The 24,835-nt window shown below is 36.3% G+C and overlaps 1 protein-coding gene across 8 annotated transcripts in view; it reads right to left on the reverse strand.

Annotated features, from left to right (window-relative positions):
• TMEM196 (transmembrane protein 196) overlaps positions 1–24,835 on the reverse strand; it is a 55,712-nt gene that overhangs the window by 10,909 nt on the left and 19,968 nt on the right. For all 8 annotated transcript variants that reach the window (XM_060304698.1, XM_060304699.1, XM_060304697.1 and 5 more), the window contains exon 2: positions 313–369. In XM_060304698.1, the coding sequence (XP_060160681.1) occupies positions 313–369 (57 nt within the window). The remainder of the gene's footprint in view (positions 1–312; positions 370–24,835) is intronic.

Here is a 24,835-nt window from a genome sequence, read left to right on the forward strand (position 1 = left end):
CAATGAAGGATTCTTGTGAGTGTCTGGGAATCTATAAACGAAAAGTGGAGACTGCCATCACAGCGGTCATTAAGGGTTGCAGATTCATGTATTTAAAGAGTATATCAAAGCTTCTCCTTTCTTTTGTCATAGTCTATAATAATCTTGATGGTTTTCTTTGAAAAGAAAAAAGCCAGGATTTATTTGTCAGTCTTCTTTTTATCCTAAATGAGTAACATTCAGGATATGAAAGTTGGCTAGTCATCATTTCCCTTTTTGAATTCTTACATTTCAAACACTTCAATGCACAATACAAACAAGGCAAAAACTTACGACAAGTCCAGATTTTTTTTTGGCGCACAATATTCCACATATGCCACAAAGAAGAAACTGAAAAGGAAAAGAATAACAATTATTTCATATCCAAAGATAAGAGAACTCCTAGTTTTTAGTTTACAGTTCACTCATGACACTTTCTCCAGGGAAACTTGAAAATTTTACATTCCCATCAAAAGCTGAAAAGGAAAATACCTGATTTTAGAATAGTAAGGGATAAAAATGCAAACTCTAATGAAAGTTTTGTGCAAAGTTGATATAGGTGATTGTGGAACTTAAGCACAACTTGAACCTGTTTTACCGCCAGGCAAAAGGATGAAGTAGATGAATTTAGAGTTTTGTTCCTCCTGTCTACTTTCACTGTCTTCTTATCCCTTCCTATTTTCTCGGGAGAAAACCGGTATGATACATTCTTTAGTATGGCTGTATGGTACATTCCTTCATACTAAGTAATTAGAAATCAGTGGGCTCTGCTAGAGGAAGAGAAGGCATCAGACAGGGAGGTGTTTTTTGTGTAGAGATATTCTTTGTACCTCTCAAACTGTGTCAGGTAAAATAGCTGCCTCCTCATTCTACCAGAAATGTCAGAAGAACACAACAGGATGAAGCTATCAGTGGTATGTAATTGCTTGTAAATAAGTACATTGGTGACATAATTGCTTTGCAAAAGCAGCTGCATGAAATCGTCTACCAGTTCCACACTATTACACATTTTGGTTATCAGAAAGGGGTAAATTGTTTAATTTGGAGAGAAACGTTTAGGGCCATTTGTGCATATTTTTGCTGGAAGTAAACCATATAAGTAAAATAATAAACTCATTAATAAGGGCTTTCAGATTAGCAAAGAAAACTGAATATGGTTAAGCTTGTTTTCATTTGATTTTTCTTTTAAACGTTGCTATCTCAAGTCAGAACTAATAATATAAGTGGTTTTAACTGAGTATTTTACACATGAATAGATTTTAAAATATACACATCAAAATACTCTAAGGATTATCTGAAATAAGTAATATGCTTGTGGGAAGCACCAACAAAATTTGATTAAAAATAATAGGTAATAAAAATTTACCTTCACAGGGAACTTTCCATACAGGGGAACAAAATGATTATAAAGCAAGCAATGATGCAGCAAGACAGATAAGGGACCACAAAGATATATAAGAATTTGGTATATAATATAGATGACCTTTCAAATTTATGGGGAAAAGATCAGAACTATTTATTTAATAAACGTAATTGGGACAATTTGTTAATCTTCATCATCTAACATCATACACCAAATGCCTACAAAGCAGTTTGAACATTTAAATGTATAAAAAAAAATGTGGTAGGAGATGATAAAGTAAAAGATTTATATGATTTTAGAGAAGTGGGAAGGATTTTCTAAACATAGCAGCAAAGTCACAGACCAAAACGGAAAATACTTACAAATACTAACACATACAATTATAATTTTGTTAGTAAAAAATACCATAACTCTCAAAGGCAAAAAATAAAATTGGGATTATATTCAGAAAGTATATAACAGACAAAGTGTTGACATACTATATAAATAGATCTAACAGAATAATTTTCATACCATAAAACTATGAGCAGATAGAAACTCAGAACTTTATAAAATGTAAATACATGCAGAATTTTCAGAAGCCTTAAAAAGCAACTTCTGAGTGACTACTTCTCACCCCTCTCTGTGTTCTAAGTCTAGATGATCTTGTCCTCATATGGACTCTTTCTTACTGATCCCATCTCAGACCTTTCAAAGTTATGCTCAAGTCATTCCAGTTTGGACCAGTTCCGTGCCTCTCAGTGCTTCCAAGCTCCAAATCAAAGATTCAGCATGTCTTACTCCTGCTTCCCTGACTAACCCATTATTCACCCTGAAAGTCCATTCACCCAGAACTCATTCTTGAAATAATTTGAAAGCAGTGCAGTTTTGTGTTCCTTGGATCTTTTTGAAATCTATAAACATTGCCATTATTTATTCACAACAAAGCCCAAGGGGACCTCAGGACCATAAGCAGAGCTCTCCAAGCTAACTGTCCAGTCACTTGGTTGGAAAAACTAAGTGCAATAAAATTGCTTCTTCCTATTGTACCTCTAAGAAATTTGGGGAGGGGGAAGGTAGAGTAGGAAGGGAATCCAACAATGTTTTTCCACTCTCAAGCAGGCCTGCAGTGTAAATACTTCTGCTGGGTATCCAAAATCCACACTCCTTAGAGAAAACTAACATGAGAAAAAACAGACCCATGTAATGGGAAGTATACAAAATTATGCAATTCTGAGGAGGCCTTAAGGGATCCCGGCTTGAGTTTAGTCATCACAGTTTACAGAAAAGAGTAAAAGAAGCACAAAAAAGCAGTAAATAAGCTCTTATTTTATTGGCTAACTTTACCCCAAGTCATAGCACCACAAAGGATCTTAAAAGATGGGAAACAAGCGGTCCAGACAGGTTTAGTGACTTACTCAAGGTCACACATCAAGGTCACAGATCATACATAAAATCTCAGGCTTAAGTGTCTAAGTTAATTTATTTCTAATAATGTAATGGGAATGCTTTTCAAAAGGATTTTTCAGTGTTAGTGCAGACTGCATTATGCTAGCAGATCCGGCCATAAGCATTCAATGACACTTCATCATCTACAATTGCACTCTTTACCCTTGCCATTTGTTAATTTTTGTTGTAATAAAAGTAATTATAAGATTAGTTGATTGCATCACAGTCTAAAATTAAGTGTACCTTACTATATAAGGAGTCTGTTATAGTATTTCAAGATACTATTTTTGTTCAACATAACTTTATCCAGGATGCAGAACGATGACCCACATTACAGAAATTATGAAACAAGTGAAAAACAAATTAGTTAAAAAAAAAAAGTAAAACTGATAGCTGGATATCTATATCTCTGTCTCTATCCTGAATTAGGTATACAATTTTACATGAGAAAATATAATTTTATATTATACCTGAGAAGGTGGGGAGAATTATTTGCTTAATTTTAATTTTAATCCAGGGAGAATTATTTGCTTTGCTCTTACTAGGAAGTTATATAAATGAAGCAATCTAATGATAGGGCATCAAGGGCAACCATGCAATAAAACTAGTTAAGTCCTCCAAGTGGAATTTGTTTGAGTTCAATTTAGATTAAATTCAATAGATAACTAAGGCTGTGCCTCATTGTAGAATGAAACGGAGCTGTTATGGACATAGCATTCTAGGCTGTGCCTCATTGTAGAATGAAATGGAGCTGTTATGGACATAGCATTCTAAATTTTGAGTGGATTTTCTTAATGAAAGGTCTATGGAGCCTTCTGCTGTTGCTTAGGACGTAGAAAGGCTAAAGCAATACCACCTTAACAGTAAGAAAAAGTGAATAAACTACAGACTGATAACTTTTCTAGAAGTGAGCAGGGACAACGGAAAGCTGAGGGTGAGGCACTGACACTGAAAAAGTTCAGGTAACCACAGCCCTCCATTAATGGAATTTGAAGACTTGATGCACCAAAGATAATCACTGTTAACAGTAAAATCAATTCCTCAACAGGATGACTCCACCTTTCACACTAACAGCCTAAAAGAAGATATTAAGATAAAATACAAGATTTTGAAAGAAAAACTTGAATTTGTGCTGTACATACAGCCAATCTCTCATTTACACAAGAGATTACAAAGAGATGTGCTCATTTGGGCAAAAGAACTGTGGTAGGCTGAATAATGGCTCCCAATATACACACATCCTAATCCCCAGAATCCATGAATGTTACCTTATATGGCAAAAAAGCCTTGGGCAGTTGTGATTAAATTAAGAAGCTCAAGATGAGGAGATCATTGTGCTAAATGTAGGATCAGGTAGGTGCTGAATGTAATCATAGGTCCCTTAAGAGGAACACAAGAAGGTCAAAAGAAAGTTATATGAAGACACAGAGACAAAGATATTTGAAGAGGCTACACTGCTGGCTTTGAAGATGGGGGGAGAGAGCCATGAGGCAAACGATGTAGGTGGCCTCTGTAAACTGGAAAGGTAAGGAAATGGGATTCTCCCCTGGAGCCTCCAGAAAGAATGCAGCCCTGCAGACCCATTTTAGACTTCTGCCTCCCAGCACTGTGACAGAATAAATTTCTGTTATTTTAAGCCACTAAGTTTATGGTAATTTGTTCTAGCAGCAATAGGAAACTAATACAGGCTTCAAAACATTATTTCACATGACAGTGTCTAAAAGAATTAGAAGCTCTTAAAAGAACTAGAAGTTGTTCTTCAGGAAAACAAACAGGGGAAGACATGAGTTAAGAAAGAAATATAGTAAGTAGCAAGAGCACAAAATAAAGCAAAACAGGAAATATTTTAAATAGAAATGTATTGATTAGAAAAAATAGTATCAGTTTAGAATGAATATCCCAGGTGATGTTGGCATGAGAGATGGTGGGTTAGAGTTAAAGAGCATGTAAGTAAAATGTTCTAAGATTCTTGTATCATTTGGCAGAGTACTGGAGGCACTAATGTGCCAGATATCGATAGAGAAGTAGAAGTTTAAATTTGTGCATTAAAATATCAAAGACCAGAAAAATAAAAGGAGAAAAAAATACAACAACGACAATAAAGATTGAACCAACAGATGTCAGGAAAGCTTGAAAAATGAATGGAAATAAAGTGAAACTATAAAATAAGTAGGTGTAAATAATTTCAGTAATGTAAAGCAATCAGAACATAGGTGAATGTATTCAATTTCTCTAATAATAGGGAGAATAGAGAGAGGGAGAGACACTCTGCTAGGTAAAGAGGAAAAGATTTGTTAAAACTTTCCTAAAATGAATGAAAACCTCTTTCCTTACTGGTTTTCCCTTTCTCTCTCTCTCACTGGTTTTCCCTTTCTCTCAATGTCTCTCTCTCTCTCTCTCTTTCTCCTTCAGCCCTGACCTAGATGCTAGTTAATGACTTCCTTATTACTATTTCTTTCTGTCCAAGAAGCTTATTTTGCGAAAGGACTAAGAGAAAAAGGGCTATTGTAGAATTTCTATTTAAATTATGTAATGGAAAATTTGGGAATCATGGTTGTAATGGAAGCAGATAAAAGCAATGGTTCTATCAGCTGGCTAGGAGAACAAGAAAGTGCTGGGCAGATGGGATTATGAAAGACAGTGGGCCAATCTTATTTTGAGACAGCTTATTAAAATTTTTCTCACATAACATTTAACCACCTCAGGGGAATTAATTTTCACTGAAATTCACTAGCCAATTACAGAAGATATACACATTTGAAAATAGAAATGGTACTTTTTTCCCCTTCAAGATAATGAGATGAACCACAAATTCAACTTAATGCTTTGGTAACATTTACTGATTTATACAGTTTCATCAAAATTAATCAGTTTCTTTAAAACATATAGAAAAACTATTAGGAAAACACACAAAAAATAATAAGTGTTGAGAAATTGATTCAAAAGAAATCTCTCTGATTAAAATGGTATATTTCTCCTTGTACCTGGATTAAAAGTTTGATTATTTGTTTTGTTACCACCAGTTCTTGAATATTTTTACTCTACTTCAATCACCTATTAAAGAATAATAACTGAAGTCTAACAGGATTATTTTGTAGTTTAGCTCACAAAATGCTAGTATGCCAAAGTAGTTCATAGTCTTCCTGATACTGTGCTGATATGATTTTGACTTTCTTACATGACACCTGGCTAGACTCCTAAGGATGTCCTCTCTGTCATGGGCTTCTTTTCTTTTGGGATCCCATTTCTCTAGTGACTCCAGTATCAGTATCAATTATATGTGTAAAATGAGGAAAGTTTATCAAGTTTATCAAGTTTATCAATTTTATATGTGTAAAATGAGGAAAGTTTATCAAGTTTATCAAGATGGACGAGGGCAGTGATTCTCAAACCTGGCTGCTTATTAGCTTTTAAAATTCCTGATTCCGTGGCCAATTAAGAATCAGGATCTCCAGGCTGGGACTCAGGCATCAATATTTTAATCTTCGCAGGTGACTCCAATGTGCTCTCATGGTCTGGAATTGCACTCAATATGTTCACCTGTGCTTTGCCAGCAGGCCTACTCATTTTAGAGCTCTTCATTGAAGCAGTGATATTCCCCTTAATTACTCTCAGTGAGATACCAACAAATATGAAGCCAAATAAAGTGCTCTTCAAGGGAGAAACACGAAGTCCTTGTTTGTAACATAAGTTCAAAGTGTCAGGGCTGTTTGGTCTCTAATGGTTCACAGAAACAGAGAGCACTCTTTCATAATTTTTAAGCTTATTCTACCCAGTGTCTTTCGTCATTGCTGATAGATTTTTCTCTTAATAGAAATCCTAATCTTCCCTAAATTTTCTGTGTTTTGTTTTAGTTAACTAGATCTAGAATTGAGCATGATACACTATTATCCGGAAGAATCTGACTAATTTTGTGTTGGGAATTAAGAAAATAGGCATAATAAAGAAACTGATGCAAATAATCATCATTGGAAAAATACTGCAAGGGAATAGGTTGAAATAAAACCATGATCAACAATAAAAACCAAAAAACTGAATTAACACTTGGGGAAAAGATCTTAACAGACATCTGTCCAAAGAAGATCTAAGGATGGTACATATGGAAAGATATTCGCCATCATTTATTGTTAAAAACTCATGAATTTAAACAACAATGAAATACCACTACACAGCTATTAGAATAACTAAAATTTAAAATAAACTGGAAATATCAGTTGCTGGTAGTGTGGAACAATGGAAATTTTCATTCATTCCTTATAGGAGTGGAAAATGGTACAGCTACTTTGGAAGACCGCATGGCAGTCCTTACAAAGCTAAACATAGTCTTTCCATATGATCTAACAATTGTGCCTTCAGGTATTTACCCATCTAATTTGCCACGTTATAGCAGTTTTGTTCATCACTGACAAAAACTGGAAGCAACCAAGGTGTCCTTCAATAGGTGAACGGATAAACCAGGTATATCCATACAATGAAATACTATTCAGTGATAAAAAATAAATGAGGTATCAAGATACTCAAAGACATGTATGAAATTTAAATGTATACTGCTACATGAAAAAAGCCAGTCTAAAAAGTCTGCATACCATATGATTCCAATTATATGACATCCTGAAAAAAGTAAACAAAAGAGACAGTGAAAAGCTCAGTAGTTTCCAGCGTTTGGGGCAAGGTAGAGGAAATTGAATAGGTGACTAAGGGATATTTTTAAGGCAGTGAAACTCTTCTGTATTACATTGTAATTACGGTTACATGACACTACACATTTGTCAAAACTCACAGAACTTCACGGCACAAAGAATAAACCTTAATGCACGCAAATTTAAAAAATCATTTTGAGGGTCATGGAATCACAGGATGGAATGCAGAATGTGACAAAGCAATCTACGGTATAACAATGAATGTATGAAATGGTTTCCCTGAAGAAGGTGAGGGGAAAGATACTGACCTGAGTAAGTAAAGGCAAAAGAAACTGTACATAAGCACCATACTCTGTCGGACAAAGTTGTTTCCTACAGGGTTACTGATTAACAATTCTGATCCTACTATATATGTATACTAAAATTGAACAATTACATTAAATGGATGATGGACGGTGGGAGACAGGTTTCTTAGTATTGGAGTGTGAGTTTATAGATAAGCATGGGGAACAGCCTAGAATGATCTATATGGTAACAGATTAGCATTGTAGATAGCAGTGTGAAGTAATTTTTAACTTAATATTTATAAATATAGCTACATACAGAACTATTTATAGGTCTGTGAATATACACATTAGTATACACACATTTTCTTGCTGTCAGCTGAGAGGGCCTAGATGTAATGATACTAGTAGCAAAGAACACACCTATCACTTGGCTCTTGGTTTCTAAAACTGTCCTCCAGTAAAACGAATCACAAATCCTTAAAGAAATGTGTGTTCCTTGGAATGCAGCAGAAAATATATGATATGGGCTAGGAGCATACTATAGTGTCAGAAAGTATGGAGATGCTCAAAAAACAAACAAAAAACCCACACTGATTGAGGTTTGTCAGAGGGATACAGAGGCCAATTGAAAGAGCTCCCAATGATTAAAGCTGGAACAATTTGAGCAACAAAATAAATAAAATAGTATTAGATTGTGACCAATGAGTACAATAAATATTCATGGAGCCATACTGACATAAATAAATGATTGGATAAATAAATACATAAATAACTATGGAGAAGAGACAAATCTATGCAGAAAAATTCCAAATATTTTATGTAGATACCTCACTCTCAGAGAGGTGTGGTCCACTCCCTAAGTGTGGTCCACACATAAAGACTTCCTTCCAAAGAGTATCATATGAAAAGGGGGGAAAAAAGAGTAAGTTAGAGGAGAGATCTAACAAACACTACCTCAGCCAGGTGACCATGGTCAACACCAGCAGCAATAAGTCATGTACATAATCAGTATGCCCAGTATCACTACTTTTGTTGAATACTGGAATGGAGCTACTACACAACTAGACAATGCAATCGGATAGTAGAACGAAATTAAAGGTATTAAAATTGGAAAAGAGGAGTTAAAACTATCATTGTTTGCAGACAGTATGATTAACTCATGAAATTTCCAAGAGAATCAACTCTAACATTCACTACAAAAAATAAGATGATTTAGTAAGGTAGCAAGGCACAAATTAATATACGGAAACTAATAAATTAAGGTAGACAAACATCCTACTGGAGGCTGTAAGGGAAGAAATCCCATTTTCAATAAGAAATAATAAAATTCTTAAAAATACATTTATAATACAAGTTTTAATGAATAAAATAATCCCTAAAAGCATTAATAAATAAGGTAATAGAATATTTTTACAAATGGAAAAATACATGATCTTGGATAAAAAGCTTTAACGTAAAAAATATGCTACTTTCTAATCTAATTTGTTAATTTAACATAATTCAATAAAAACAACAAAAGGATCAATTTTTTAACTGGAAACATGATCCAAAAGTTAATATAAAAGAATACCTAAACTTTGTCAGTAAAACTCTGGCAAAGATGACCAATGAGGGTGAATGTTAGCATCAGATATCAAAACATATTACAAACCCTCAATAATTAAAACAGAATGACATTGACACATGAACAGAAAAACTGAACAGAAGAATAGAATTATAAAACCTAGAAATAGATAGAATGTATATGAAATTTAGTATATAATAAAATGTCATCTCTAAACATTTATGAAAAAACAGACTATTTTGTTAGTGGTGTTTGGACATCTGTGTAACCATCTGGAAAAAGAAATGAAACTAGATATATACACTTTATACTATATGACAGGGTAATAGCCTAATGTACTAATGATTTAAATTTAAAACTAAATCATAAAAATACTAGAAGAGGAATTATTTTATTACTTTGAAGTTACAAAATCCATGAAATAAAAGACTGATTTGTTCAAAAATTAAAACAAAAAAATAAGCAAAAAATTGCTACATGGCAGAAAATTATGAACAAGTTTAAAGTGACAAACTGGGAAAAATAACCAGATTGTCATACATTGCTTGTGGAAAGATAAATTGAAACAGACTCTACTGAGAAGAACTTGTCAACAATTATCAAAATTTTATATATATATATGCATATATATTATACACACACATATACATATACAAGCATATCTGTATATCTCATTTGCCTCAGTAATCCTGCATTTGAGAATTTATCAGATATAGCTGCAAGTGTGCAAAACAATCTATGTGTCAAATTATTTATTTTAGCATTGTTAGCAACAATACAAGAGGAGCAATCTCAATTGTCAGTAGAGAGTTGATTAAATTCAATGGACTTCTCTGCATCTATTAAAAACATGTGAGAATGTTCTCTATACACTGATATGGAAAGTTCTCTACCATATATAGTTAAACGAAAAAAGCAAGATGCAATATGGTGTATGTAATAAACTTTTTGTATAAAAAGACAAGAAATATTAATAATCTATCTACATATTTGCCCTTACACACATAAGGTAATTCTGGAAAAACATGTAAGAAACATAGAGTAGCTGTGATTAGGTGGGTTGGAGAACTGATGCCAGCTGGATAAAGGAGACCAGACTTTTCCTTGAATACTTTTGGTTATTTATTTTTAAGCCATGTACAGGTGTTACCTATTCAAAAAGTTAAATGAGTAGCCCCCTATTTGCTCAAGGCCAAATTATTAGTGAGGTATTAGGAAAGAATAGCCCATGAAGATTCATCCTTACTAGAGAATGACTTCCGTCTTGTGACTAAGCATCCAAGATAAATAGATATATAGATTGGTGAATGACTCAAAGTTCCATGCCTCTTGTGAGTATTAAAAAAAAAAAAAAAAACTAGCAAAAACTCCCCAATCTATATGTTTTCAGAATGCATATTTGGAAAGGAGGATGGCAGCCCATATTCTGGAGCCAAGGAGCTGTGCTAGTCTCTCTTCAATCACAGCACTAAGGCCATCATTTGCTTGCTTTTACGCAAGGCTGGTTTTGCCTGGTGAACTGAGTTTGGAACCTGCTATGGTCAGAGCTTTCAGGCACAAATCCAAAAGTGCCACAGAATAATTTACAAGAATTGGGTTCAGTCCTTTAGAAATTAATGGAGCCAATCATGGATAATTGTGATTGAAGGCTGAATGTGGTTTTATTCTCAGTTAAGTATAACGAATCATAAACCACTACATATTAAAGTAGATGCAGCTTCACCTTCAACGACCATCATATTTCATCTTTATTTAGAAAAGGTTTTGCAGTTCTACACATTCATAATAGTAGCGGAAATAAACCTTTTATTTTGCAAAGCATTTTGATATTCTCTCAACCCTCCAGAAGAAAAATGGATTGAAAAAAGGGAATTTTGGGCTTCCCTGGTGGCGCAGTGGTTGAGAATTCGCCTGCCGATGCAGGGGACGCGGGTTCGTGCCCCAGTCTGGGAAGATCCCACATGCCGCGGAGCGGCTGGGCCCGTGAGCCATGGCCGCTGAGCCTGCGCGTTTGGAGCCTGTGCTCTGCAACGGGAGAGGTCACAACAGGGAGAGGCCCGCGTACCGCAAAAAAAAAAAAAAAAATACAAAAGGGAATTTTGCTCCATGTTGGACAAGTAAATGAAGAAAAGAGATAATGGAGCAAAAGAACAGTTTTGAACCTCATATTACTACAAAAATGGAATGTGTTATTTCATTTGCCATTACTGGTACTCTTAGGGTGAGAGATCATCTATTTTTATATCCAACTTTGCCATATCTCCTCAGACAAAGCTGTGCTGTTGAAATAAAGTTTCTAGATGACATAATGGAATTTCGAACTGAATAAATGAATTAGTAGATGGATGCATTAATGTATTTACAGTATGCATGGGGAAGGGCAGAAATTAATGAAATTTAGCCAATTCCAAGACATAACTGGGTGCAATTGGATAAAATCGAATTAATTTTTGTTTTTATGAAACACTCATGATTGATCAGATTAGGTTAATTCTCTTATCAATGGCAGCATTTGAAAATAATTTGGATGTGTTCACCTTTTAAGTGTCACAACTGTAGCTTTGTGGGTTTCAAAAATTTCCTTCTCAAACCTCAGATGCTCTTGAGATGTCAGCATAAGTAGACATTTCAACAACAAAACAAAACAAACAAACAAAAACACTGAAAAAGATAGTACCTTGGCACTGAGTGATAACTGCCAGAAGTTTCTTTTTAAAGATGAGAAGTAAAAAAAAAAAAAAAAAAGAAAGAAAGATGAGAAGTAGCTTCCCAAACTAGAAAACGTTGTGTTCTTTTTTAAAAAATGTTTAACTTTTTTTACTGTTGTATAATTGACATATAACGTTACATGAGTTTGTGTTCTTAGTTCTGTGAGAGAGAAAATGATCTGGGAAAGTAACCAATGAGTATATACCCCAGGTGTTGATTCATTTTCTCTCAGAACCCCAAGCTTGGCTTCAGAATAGACCCAGAATAGTTTTTTCCCCTTTGGTGAAATTAGAAGTTGGGCAGTGTCTTAGTACTCTCATCTGAATGCTATTACCTACTATCCGCTGGTCTGATCTATAGTAAACTGTTCTGAGTGATAATAATGTAATTTCCCCTTTAATCACCCTTCAACCTTGATGCACACTATTCCAATCCCATTCAGAAATTTGCTCCTGGAAGAAATCCAGATGCTTTTCATTCAGTCAAGATCAAATAATGTAAACACAATCAAAGGACATCACAAAAAGCTTCAGGACATCAAATTATGAGAATACAATTTTTTTTAAAAAACAGAGGTCAATTGTTTTGTTAACTCTGTGGTTCTTTTAAGTCTTCTTGTACTACACCTGGCAAGCCGAGCACGTCTGAAAGCAGACATTCTAAAGCAAGGAGAGTACCTCATTTTCTGATTATAAGCAGTGAGATGTGCTGAAATGGCTATGACTAAATGGAGGTAATTACTATCTTCATGTGTTCCTTCTGGGGAAAAAGAGAATACTATGGCAGGCAGAGTAGCATCCATAAAAACAGCTCCATCAAACCTTAGGGCTTATGCCACAATTAAAATAATCCTGACTTTATGTCCTCTACTTAAAATTCTTTGTTAAGATCTCTCTCAAAATAAAGGGAGCTCTCCCCATCTGAGGACATATGTTTCACATAATAGTCCCGTCTGAATATGTATCCAGCCAGTTTCAAGTAACAAGATTTCCCCCAACACTCTTCCGATTTAGGCAGTGTGTAAAAGCTGCTCACGCTACCTCCCTTTTTCTTCTCCAAGAACAGTCTCTGAGAATACGCTTTTGGTGGTCTTAACAACTGGACCCCCTTTAGCCGAAATGACTGAGTTACAAAGCACTGACTAGAATTTTTCCAAGAATAACAACCACAAGCCGTTTTTATCATAATGACATGGAGATAATTGTTATAAGTGCAGTCATGAGCCCCTCTTGAATCAAATGTTGGTGGTGTAGGGTTCAAGAATCTGCATCTTGGATAAATTCCAAGGTAACTGTTAATGCTTCCTATAATTTGAGATCCTTAGCTGTAGAATCAAAGGAATGATTTAACTCTCTAGTTTGGCTTAGATGAGCTGGCCCTACCAGGAACTGGCCACCTATGGAGCCTAGCATAGGAGTAGTAGTCCCGAAGGGAGCAGGAATGGATGTCTAATATAAGACTCTGAAGACTCCCTAGGCTTATATGGTCAACCAATCTTCTCTTTCCTGAAGGGTTTAAACTCTCATAGAAAACATGTCTGTTTCCATTCCCAGGTGTTAAGTCAGCTATCAGAAGAACTCTAGCAGAAGTAAGAGTGTTTTATTCATACGTATCAGCAGCCACAGAGGAAAAGAAGCTGATGTTCCTTTCTCTGGATCCTATTGGAGATACTTTATGCCTTTGCTTATCTTTGGCAGACTCACTTCTCGCATCAAGAAATGGTGGTGGGCTTCCCTGGTGGCGCAGTGGTAGAGAGTCCGCCTGCCGATGCAGGGGACGTGGGTTCGTGCTCCGGTCCGGGAAGATCCCACATGCCGCGGAGCAGCTGGGCCTGTGAGCCATGGCCGCTAGGCCTGTGCTCCGCAACAGGAGAGGCCACAGCAGTGAGAAGCCCGCGTACCACAAAAAAAAAAAAGAAAGAAAGAAATGGTGGTATATTGGGGCTTTTAAGGTCTTTTAAGCTTTTTTTTTTTTCTCTGTTTCCCATGATGATTCATTTCTGGTGATCAGAACACCTAGACTGAAGCAAAGGTGGGGCTATCAGTATTCCACATAGAGCCGCGAGAACTGCTTTTTTACAGGGCATTAACAAAAGGGAAGTTTTCTTGCCCAACTTTCTCTGTCTCCCTGTCTCTTTTAATAGAGTCTGGAGCAGTTGATTAGTCTTGTGAAATAAACACAGAAAATTTTATTTTCACTCTGTGGTTCAGTATTATAATTTATATTACTTAGCCAGGCTTTCTCTGTTTGCTCCAGTTCTTATAATGAATATTTTGGATCAGGAAGGAAATTACAGTTTTCTTCCTGAATATATTTATGCCAGAGCTTGTCAGTATACATAATAGGACTGTGAAAATCAAAAGATTGGAAAGGGTGAACTAGAATAAGGTGTTTCTATAAACCATGGGTAACCAATGAGTTGCAGAGCACTATTTATAACTCGCCTGACATTTATAAGGGTGAAGTGTCCCTTCTCTCCACATACCTATGTAATTAACTTTAAACTCGTTTTAAATGCCGGCAACCATCTTTCCTGTACCTGGTTCAATCTGATTCGCAGAGAGCCCTAAAACGTTGACAAGGTAAATAGGGAGATTTGTACATCAATTCTCAAAAGAGGTCATTAGAAAACATAAAATTGAAAATCAATTATAAATTTCTCATTGCTTAAAAAATCTTAAGTACGATCTTACAAGAACATGAATCAGGCTATTAAAACTAGTAGATTCTAGGAAATGAATCTGGAGAGTGAGGTTTTTAAAGACCAAATTTTGGAAGGAATCATTGTAATTGAAGTGCAATAGTGGTGAAGAAGATTTATAAACTTAAGCTAATAAAAAGCCCAGGGAAGATGCTGCATTTCTGAATTGTTTCAGAAGAGCTCTGAATGATGGTTTCTGAGCTTCATTGATTTATGCTATAAATGGGATGGCTTTCGGCTTTCTCTGGATAAGGAAGACCATCATAAAATAATTTTGAACCCTTATTCCAGCCTTCCATTGATTCATTTCTTTATTACTCAGAAACTTTATTATGCCAGTAGTGGCACAGACACTTACACGTCTTTGTAGTATTATAAGATGATACGACTGTGAATAAAAAATAACTTAAACTCTCAACACAGCCAGACAATAAGTGTTGGCTCTTAAAGAAGCAGAAAAATTAAGCCTGACAGATTTTCTATTTCCTGGAGTTAAGGTGTGCTTTTACTGAAAACCCCACAAAGATTACAGGAAGAAATAATAATGTGGCAAAAAGAAATAATTGTGGAACATAAAAAAAAACACTTGGGTTATAGGCTTTGGAGAAAATATTAAATGCTGCACTCTCCATCAATATTCTTCAGCTCAAAAACTATTTGCCTTACTGGAAGGAAGTTTATAAGATGTCTTAGCAGATGAACCTTTATCCTCATCATCCAGTCTCTTTATTTTGATTCCTGTTAAAGAACCCCGAATGGAAACAGTTTCTCAAGTATTCTGTTGGTATAAATTCTCAAATTTCCATAGTTTACTTTTTCAGAAGTTCGCAACACTTACTATTTGGGCTCTCTCTCCCAGTATTTCTGGGAAGGCTGAAAAAACTCCTTAATATTTCCATTTTGTGGATGGAGGAATTAAGATGTCAAAAAAAAATCACATAGCAAGTCAGTGGCAGAAGCTCAATGAAAACTGAAAACTGGGGTTCCCATATCATTGGTTTTTGTGCACTCCACCCTACTTCATATTAGCTCTAAGTATATTAGAAGCACCTTGTCAAAAAGATTCTAATAGACAAGGCATAAAATGTCCCCAGTGGAAAGCTTTTTTAGGAAAATCTCCCTGGTAGGAAGGACAGCTATATAAGTATGACTATCACCCTAGCTTTAACCTTCCCCTGGAAGTTTTTTATCTTTTTCCTCAATGCCACTATCATACTTAGCTTGAGGTTCCCAGCTACATCTGCAGCTCAGTTGTAAATAAAACCTAGCATAAAATAAATTCCTTTCTATTATCCCCTCAACACAACTAAAATAAGCTGATGTTTTCAAAAGAACTTGATAAAAAAACAAAGGGATACAAAAGCAAAATTAACAAAGCAATGTAAGATGCATGGAAATGGTCCCCTTCCTGGTGCATTAGTCATTTAATATGCAGGCTGTGTTCCATCCCACATCCTGTTTGAAGGACCCCATACTGATGATTCCAAAAGGATATCAAGTCTTAGGAGACAAGGGGCCAGAGGCCACTTCTGTGGTCATCTGCTCCCAATTGAAATCATTCTTTGGAGAATTATGTGAATTGATTTAATAAAAATGGTGACTCTTTTGCATTTCATTCCGATTTCTATTCAGATTTTTAAAAATCAAATAACTCAGAGGATCTTTATTTTTATTTCTTTTAAAGTGCTGAGACCACTAAAATATCTGTCCATGACATTGCATGATTGCTGAAAAATAAACTATTTTTTTAGCTTATTTGAACTTAAATGAACAGGTACATTTTGTGCTGCAGTATACACATATTCATAGGGTGAAGCTAGTATTGTCCAAAATTCTGGTCTTTAGCCTATCTGGGAAATGGGCATAGCATAAAATGTTGCCTATTATTTTTAGATTTAAATTCTAGAACCAAGAATAATGGATAGGAGTTACATGAATGAAGATTTCCACTCATTACCAGAGAAATTTTTCCAATGAACAGACCTGTCCACAAAGTAGCTTAGGCTTCCTCATAAAATTAATGTGGTCCCTTTGGAAATGTTTGGGAGTGACTGAATGACCACCTCTTGGGATGCAGAGGACCGGTTGGCACAGTTTTGACAAGGGGTTGAAGTAGGATCCTATGAAATATACTGACATTTTAGTTGAGAGTAATATACCACATGGCTAGATGATCAATTTTCAAAGAATTGGAGTTCAGTGACAAACATGTGGCACCATGCTATCTCTCTCTGATGAAAGAGAAGACATTTTAGGGTCCTCAGGGTCCTGAGCTATTTATTGTCATGACCATTGATTACCTCAGCAGGAAAGAAGGACTGCCAGATCTAGATTTAGAATTTAGAGGGTTTCTTCATTCCTGTGTTCCCAGCCTAGTTCTCTTTGGAGCTAGACAAATCATAGAACGTCCCTATCATGCATGGTTGGCAAAGTTTGTTGTTGTAGAGATTTTACCTTCTTAGCTTGAACCTCTTTAGGGTTGGGTTGAATGATATTAGTAAATTGCTAGGACAATAAATATTTATTTAGGATTAGGGAAGGGAAATGTAGTATAATAGTCATAGTAATAAAAGAACATGCTAACATTTATGGAGCACTTGCTGGATACCAGCCTCTGGTCTAACATTTTACATATATCATCTAATTGAGTCTTCACGGTCACCTAAGAAAACTGATCCTATGACCAACATTTTTTCTCCCACATCACACAGCTGGTATGTGGCAGAACTCAAACACCTATCTTTCTAACTCTAGAGACTGAACTACATTAGGATTTTCCAATCATGATTTTACCCCAACGCTGTCAGCATTCATTGCAGTTATATTTCTTTTTTCTTTCTGTATTGGAGAAAGCCCTTGGGACAGCCATCAAAATAAGCCTTAAGTTTTCTCTTTGGACAGGAAGATATTTTGGAAGTGTGGTAATAGAAATCAAAGACAGCTGGGCATTTAATGAAGATCAGATTTTGGGTGGTTATGATGCAATAGGAAGGGATGAAATAAATTCAGGTCCACGGGGAATTACTAAATTGTGATAACGGAGCTTTCCCCCCTAAAGGCTATTGGATTCTTGTCTCTGAAGAAATATTTTTCTACCACTTGATGGCAGTAGCTACCAATTAATTTACAGGGTTGTTTTTCAATTTACAACAGAAATACTAGTCTTTAGCTGGGAGTGATTTCTTAAAAATTTTTCCCTTCAAGTAATTAACCTTTTTATGTAATGCATTTACTTCTACCAGTTCTTCTCCCATGTAGCTTTATGATAGAGATGATGATGTCTTGGATGTTATTTGGATGCCATCCTGCCTAAGTTAAAGCCCTTTGATTCCCTTTAGAATAAAGACTATACGTAAATACTATAGAGAAGTTTCGTCCATTCAGCCTTATGGTTTTCAAGGTATTTATCGTGTAGCTGGCCAAAACAGGGTGATGACAGAGCTGGGTAAGAATGCATAGGAGGGCTTATCAAAACATAAGTGGAAGGAGACTTATAATCATTGACTTATTGAGTATTAACTTATCCACATTTAAAATAATCAAGAAACTTCAAGCATGTTGTTTCGATCCACCAAACCAGTCCATTTTACAGAAGAAGAAACTGAGGTTGAGAAAAATATAAGTGATCTTGTTCAAGATATGCTTGGATGGTATATAAAGTTAATGAATGGCAGCATCAGGATTCAGATTCAGAACTGGCTGCCTCTGCAGGATGCATACTCTCCACTGTCTCATGCTGACTCTGATAATGGTATTATCATGTCTAAGGAAAGAAGCAGTTATGAAAGACTTCTAATTTTCAAGCTCAAAAGGGAATATCAAAATTCTAAGGACGCTCAACTCTCTGATGTAGAGATAAGAAGAAATCAGTTTATAGGATAAAGAAGACAATTTGAAGTCAGGTAGAAAGTTGGAGCGGTCTACTAAAGGCAAATCTATTTTATGAGGTGTAGATAATATTAATCTTTAGTAACTGTATGGAACTATCTAAAAGCAGAGGACTGGACCAAAGAGCTAAAATTTAGTCTTTAAAATTGTGTTTACTTTGAATATGTTAGGTCATGATGAAATGCTTATAACACTGTTTTAACAAAACAGTGGAATGCAAAACTTTATGCACACTGTTTATATTGCAAAAATTATGATTTTCATACAAAATTAAGGCAATATACCACAATATAGACACTGACTATCTCTGAGTGGTGGAATCATTGGTGATTTCAACGGCATTTTTGTTCTTTTGTATTTTCCCAATTCTCTACAGTAAACTTATGCAAAATGATAGGATATTTCACTTAGTATTTCCAGAACTTTGTTCTGATCACACCACATAAGGCTTAGCCTATGGTTCAGCATTTAGAGGAGTTAATGAATATGAAAAAGATGGAAAGTAAGACAGCAGAGGCAACCCTTCTTTAAAACAGAGAAGGATCTACTTATAAAGTAAAATATGGAAAGAGCTAATCAAAATACTTCCCTCCTTGGCTTTAAGTTCCTACCATGTGAATGACATATTTGAATTGTTACAAAATCCCAAAGGGCATCCATTTAAATTCTAACTTACAACTTGAGTGGGTTTTACATGCAAAAATTAGTATCCATATGGGGAAAACACCATTTTCGTGTTTTATGTATATGTCAGAACCCTTGATAATAATCCAGAGCAGTGTCATTCACATGGTGGGAACTTGAAGCCAAGGAGAGAAATATTTTGATTAGCTCTTTCCATATTATACTTTACAAGTAGAAACTTCTCTGTTTTTAAGAGAAGGACTTAACCCCATTTTCTTGTTTTATGTGTATGTCAGACCCTTGGTAATAAAACAGAGAGTTCTGCTTTTGGTGAAAGGGAAGGTCACGGCTTTTTGTGAGTTAGCCTTGTGTTCCTTAACAACTCCTCCAAATTCTTCTTTCATTTATCCTCCTGCTTCCAAGTAAACAACACTTACAAACAATTCCTCCAACTTACTGGGGCTAAGCTCAGTTTGTTGCACTGAAAATTAGGATGTTAGTGAATCATATAGTCATAATGTGCCCAACCAATATCACTCTATTACTTGCTTTCCTTGCTTGACAAGAGTGTTTACAGTTTTGGATCAATCTCCTCCATCAAAAGAGTCAGCCTTCTTCATCTTTAAGTAACTCTGACTGTCGGAGAGTTCTTTCTTTCATTAAGCCTGAAGCCTTAATCCTGCGGTATCTGCCCATCATCCACAATTTAGGACAAGGACACTGTTAACCCTGTGTTTTCCCTAGGGCAAACACGCCCTGGTTTCTCAGCCATCTTCATGATCACTCTCTCCTGAACGCTGTGGTGTCCTCTGTCAGCAATGGAACTGCCTGAAAAGCAAATCAATAAATTGGCAGACCTTCTTTTATCCAGGAGAAGATTTCTTTCTAGCAGGTTTCCAGATCATTGATGTCTCTAATCATCATTATGTCTGGTCCACCCTCCCTACAGATATTTCTGTCTCAGAAGAATGAACACATATCAGTCTTAAACTGGTGGAAATTTGCTGTTGGGTGATAGATACTTTCAAACAGTGCCCCTCTGGTGTTCTTTGTCTATTCCAGGCCATTCTCTACTTTCAAACAGGACAAGAGAGATTAAAATATATGGGGTCTACAATGTTTAGAAGTCTATAAACAAACACGATCCATTATCCAGTTCTTTTCCTTTACGGATAGTTCTATACTTTACAGAACTCAATACAAGTAACATCATTCCCTCAGACATAAAGTGAGGCCTGCACAATTTATAACCAAAATACAGTTTCAGAATCTCTGAAGGAGAAGAAATTGTGCATTATGCTTTTTAAATATTTGTTATAGAGGTTATAATTTCCCAATGCTCATTTCCTTGAACAGTGTTTTGTTTCCAAAGGTGTCTGTGAGAAGTAACTGTAATACTTGGGACAAATTGAGGGGGATGGCGAAAAATGGAATGCAATTTTAAGTGTGACCCTGATTTCTGGAGGAAAAAATAACAAGAGCATCTAATTACAGGAAAAGGATATCGTGGTTATTTTGTTTAAGTACAGAACTAGGAAGAAGCAGGTTGGCGTCGTTTTTCTGTTAATCGACATGAAGAAGAAACACAAATATTGGAAGAGAAAATAACCTCTTTCCCCTGACAAGAGAGACCGCGTGATGGCTGTGCATCAGCTAGAAGAATGGAATTACAAGTGGGAGAAAGGTATCTGCAATTTCTTGTCACACTGGGCTGCTGGGTACTCTGAAGAATCAGAGAAGCCGTATTTATACTCTAGAACATTTCTCACTCTGGGAAAAGATGAATCAATGGGCACTGCTGACTAAGGTCTGGGTTATAGACCCAGTGCTACTCTTTACAGCCAGGGCTTGAAAAAATGGATGGAGTACAGCGTAATGGTTAAGAGTACAGACTTTGGAGTCAGGAAAACCTGGGCTTTAAATGTGGCTATGCCACATAGTAGCAGGACTTACAGCAGCTGCTTAAACTCTCTGAATCTCAATTTCCTTATCTGTGAAATGGATACACTACTACAGGTATCCTAACACTTATCTTACAGTGCTATTAAAATGATTAATGAGCTAATGCTTATGATGTGCTCGGTATAATTTCTAATACCCAATGAACCATAAGCAAATGGAGCTATTCATAATAATTTTTAAAACTATATAATATTTTTGAGTATCTGATGAGTATAGACCAGTGTCTGAATTCATGACAGGAATTATAAAAATATTTTGTGCATGCATTCTTTGTTGTTTTGTTCTCATTCACAAAATCTTGTCTTATACCAAAACTGTATACATATTTGCTCCTTCATGGATGTGGGTTGTCCCACATCAAAACAATATGTACTCAGGGATTTGGGCACTATTATTCTCTCAAACTTCTAGCCCTGATATGCTGAGCTGCAATGAACAACACTTCAAGGTTTATAAGTGGACTACCTTCTAGAAAGTAATTATCAAATGTATTAATTTCTATTTGATGCAAGGGAAGTCTTCTAAATGTTGCCAATAATATTTGCTTCTGAACGTGATGCTTCGAAGCAAAATGTTATGTCTAAAGTGGGCCCGTGTTCCAAGGGACCAGAGAATAACAAAGGATGTTGGTCATCACGAAAGCTTCATCTATTTTTAACTGAGCCTACAATCATTCTGCAATTCAGTGTGCTCACAGCCAGATGCATGGAAGTCAAAGAAAGAGGCCCACTAGGGACACTCACAAAATGAGGCTCGGATCTACTTTCACTCATAACTTTACTATTTCTATCACTTTTTACTACTGTTCTTTCAAAACTCAGAGGCAGTTTAGATTTTTCCCCCTTCCCATATCATTTTCATCAAATCAATGACTACGTGCTATTAATTCTACATCCACAGTGAACCTCTTATTTCGTTCAGGCTCTCACCAGTCCTCCCCTGGATTATCTAAGAGCTTTCTAGAGCATCTCTCTGCCTTCCGTTTCTCCAGTGTCATCCTAAGTTCTTTCTAAGCATGATTTTTTGTGCCTCATACAATTTTTTTCCCAATGGCTCAGCAAACTTCTTGGCTTGTCATCAGCGCCCAGACGGGTCGTTCCAACCTAATTTGTGAACTGGTCTCTTGCTGATTTCCTACAGCCAAAGTGGACTTAATAATCCCTGTACACACTCAGTTTATCATCTTTGCCTATATTCACTTCTCTGCTTACAAAATATTATTCTTTTTCTTACCTATTCTCCAGGCTCCATCTCAAATCACACCAGGTGTGATCCCATCTTTTTTTCTGAATTCTCGTAGTATCTTAGGTGCCTGTTTTTATGGTCCTTATTATATTTCCCTTGTATTACAGTTATTCATGTGTTTATTATCTATATCATTAGACAGTAAGCTCTTTAGAAAGAGATGCTTTTTTACTCTAGTTTTTATCCCCACCCAGAAAACTCAGCATGATGCCTGGTTTACAGGGCACACTTACTAAATTTTTGGAATGGAAGAGTAAGGTTCTTGGTCACAGGACTTCACAGTCAGTAAGTTCTCAGTCATTATTTGTTGAGTAAATACAGTGATACATACAGTTTTTACTCCCACACTTCACTAAAATTGCCCGTTCAAAGATTATCAGTGACACTGTACTGGCCATTCCTTTATTTCTGAAATAGTCTCCTCACTGGATTCCACGGCACTGAACTCCCCCAGCTGCCCTCCTACTTTTCTGCCCAGGCCTCCTCGGTCTCCGTTGCTGGATTCTTTTTCCGTCTTATGCTATGGTTTCAGTTCTCCTCTCACTCTGTGTTCTTGGTAGAAAAACTATTATTCTCTGCCAACAACTTCCACATCTTGTACAGCAAGTACTGACCGTTATCTAAACTCTGAAACGGAATGCCAACTGTCTTTTTCACAACGATGTCCTCCCCTAATTTCAAACTATACATTTTTCTCTTTCTTTTATTCACGTCTATGGCATCACTGATTACGTGTGGTGGTAGAAAGCTGTTTTTTGCTCTTCCGAATGTATTTATCTGGCAATTTGCACCTCATTTTTCTGCTAGAAAACCACCCATCCCTCACTCTCAGGCATGTGCTTCTCATCCCCTACAGACCTGTGAGCCAGGTATAATAAATTAGGATGTTCTGTCCCCTGTCACAGTGATGGCTTCAGATGTGACCACAAGATACAGTTAAGCTCAAGCTAGGGAAAGAGAATATATTTTAGAAATTTTGTTTCATCAGCCAGGAAGCAGACTATCTTTTCTACTGGCCTTGGTCCAGTGACGATATGATCTGAGAACTGCTGGGGACCACAGTGTGAAAACTAAGAATGAAGCCAGCTAGAGGAACCAGGCACTGAGGTGCCTCACAAAAATACTTCACACTCAGAATGTCCTCATCTTCTACCCCTGAAAATATTGTGAGCATATTCGCCCGAAAATACTGTCATCCTCCCCCTGAAAATATTTTGCTCCTCCAGTATTTCTCACTTCCAGAAATAGCACAGTCATGGACCCAGTTCTCATTCTTGACATCCGGAACGGCTTACTGACACCTCCTTCCTACCCTCATCTACCACAGTCAGTGAACCACACAGCGTTCTTCTTTTTGTCTCCAGAACATAGCTGAAATTTACCTGCTTCTGTTCACTTCCATTGTTTCCACTCTCTTCCAAACCGCTAACATCTCTCATCAGCATTACAGCAAAAGCTTTCAAATTGTTCTTACCACCCTTGCCTTCATCAAATCCACTCTTGTCTGAACTTGTTACTTCCACATTTTACAACTTTTAATATTATCCCATTGTCTTTAAGAAAAAAAATCCAAAATCTTTGCATGGTTTATAAACTGTTTCATGATCTGCCTTCTTCTACAACCTCAACATTCACTCACCTCTCTCTTAACTTCTTGGAATTCATCCCACTCAAGGAAAAGACTTGGAATATGCTGTTTCCTTAGCCTGAAATAGTCCTATTCTTCTTTGACTGGCTAAGTACTATCCCTGATCTAAATAGGACCTAAAAATGACTGCCTAAATATTACTTCTTCATGGAAGAATTCCTTAACTTTCTGGATTGAGCTCCCATTTTAAGCTCTGATGGCATCCTGACTTTTTCCTTTGTAGCACTGTAATTAAATACTTATCTCTACACTTATCTGTTTAATGTTTGCCTCCCTACCATAGACTGTAGCTGTCTTGAGGTCGGGACCTCATCGTCTTGTTCTTTATTGCATTCCCAGTATACAACACAAAGCCTGTTATAAATTGACATGTGAATATTTTGTGAATAAATGACTTAACGAAGCACAACTTGTCTAAACTTAATTTGTTTTCTTGCCGTCCACACATGCCTCCATTTTTGTTTTCCTGATCTCAGTGAAACTCTCTCATTCTCTTTAACCCAGGCAGAAAGGCAGCCTTAATTTCCAATCTCTTCCACCCTCATTTTTCATAACCTGCTTCCCACCAAGTCTTGTTGAATCTATCTCCATAAAGTTGCTCACATATGCCTTTTTTTTTTTTTTTTTTTTTTTGCGGTACGTGGGCCTCTCACTGTTGTGGCCTCTCCCGTTGCAGAGCACAGGCTCCGGACGCACAGGCTCAGTGGCCATGGCTCATGGGCCCAGCCACTCCGAGACACATATGCCCTTTTAATGTC

This window comes from Globicephala melas, chromosome 9, assembly GCF_963455315.2.
Source record: "Globicephala melas chromosome 9, mGloMel1.2, whole genome shotgun sequence".
Lineage (NCBI taxonomy): Eukaryota > Metazoa > Chordata > Mammalia > Artiodactyla > Delphinidae > Globicephala > Globicephala melas.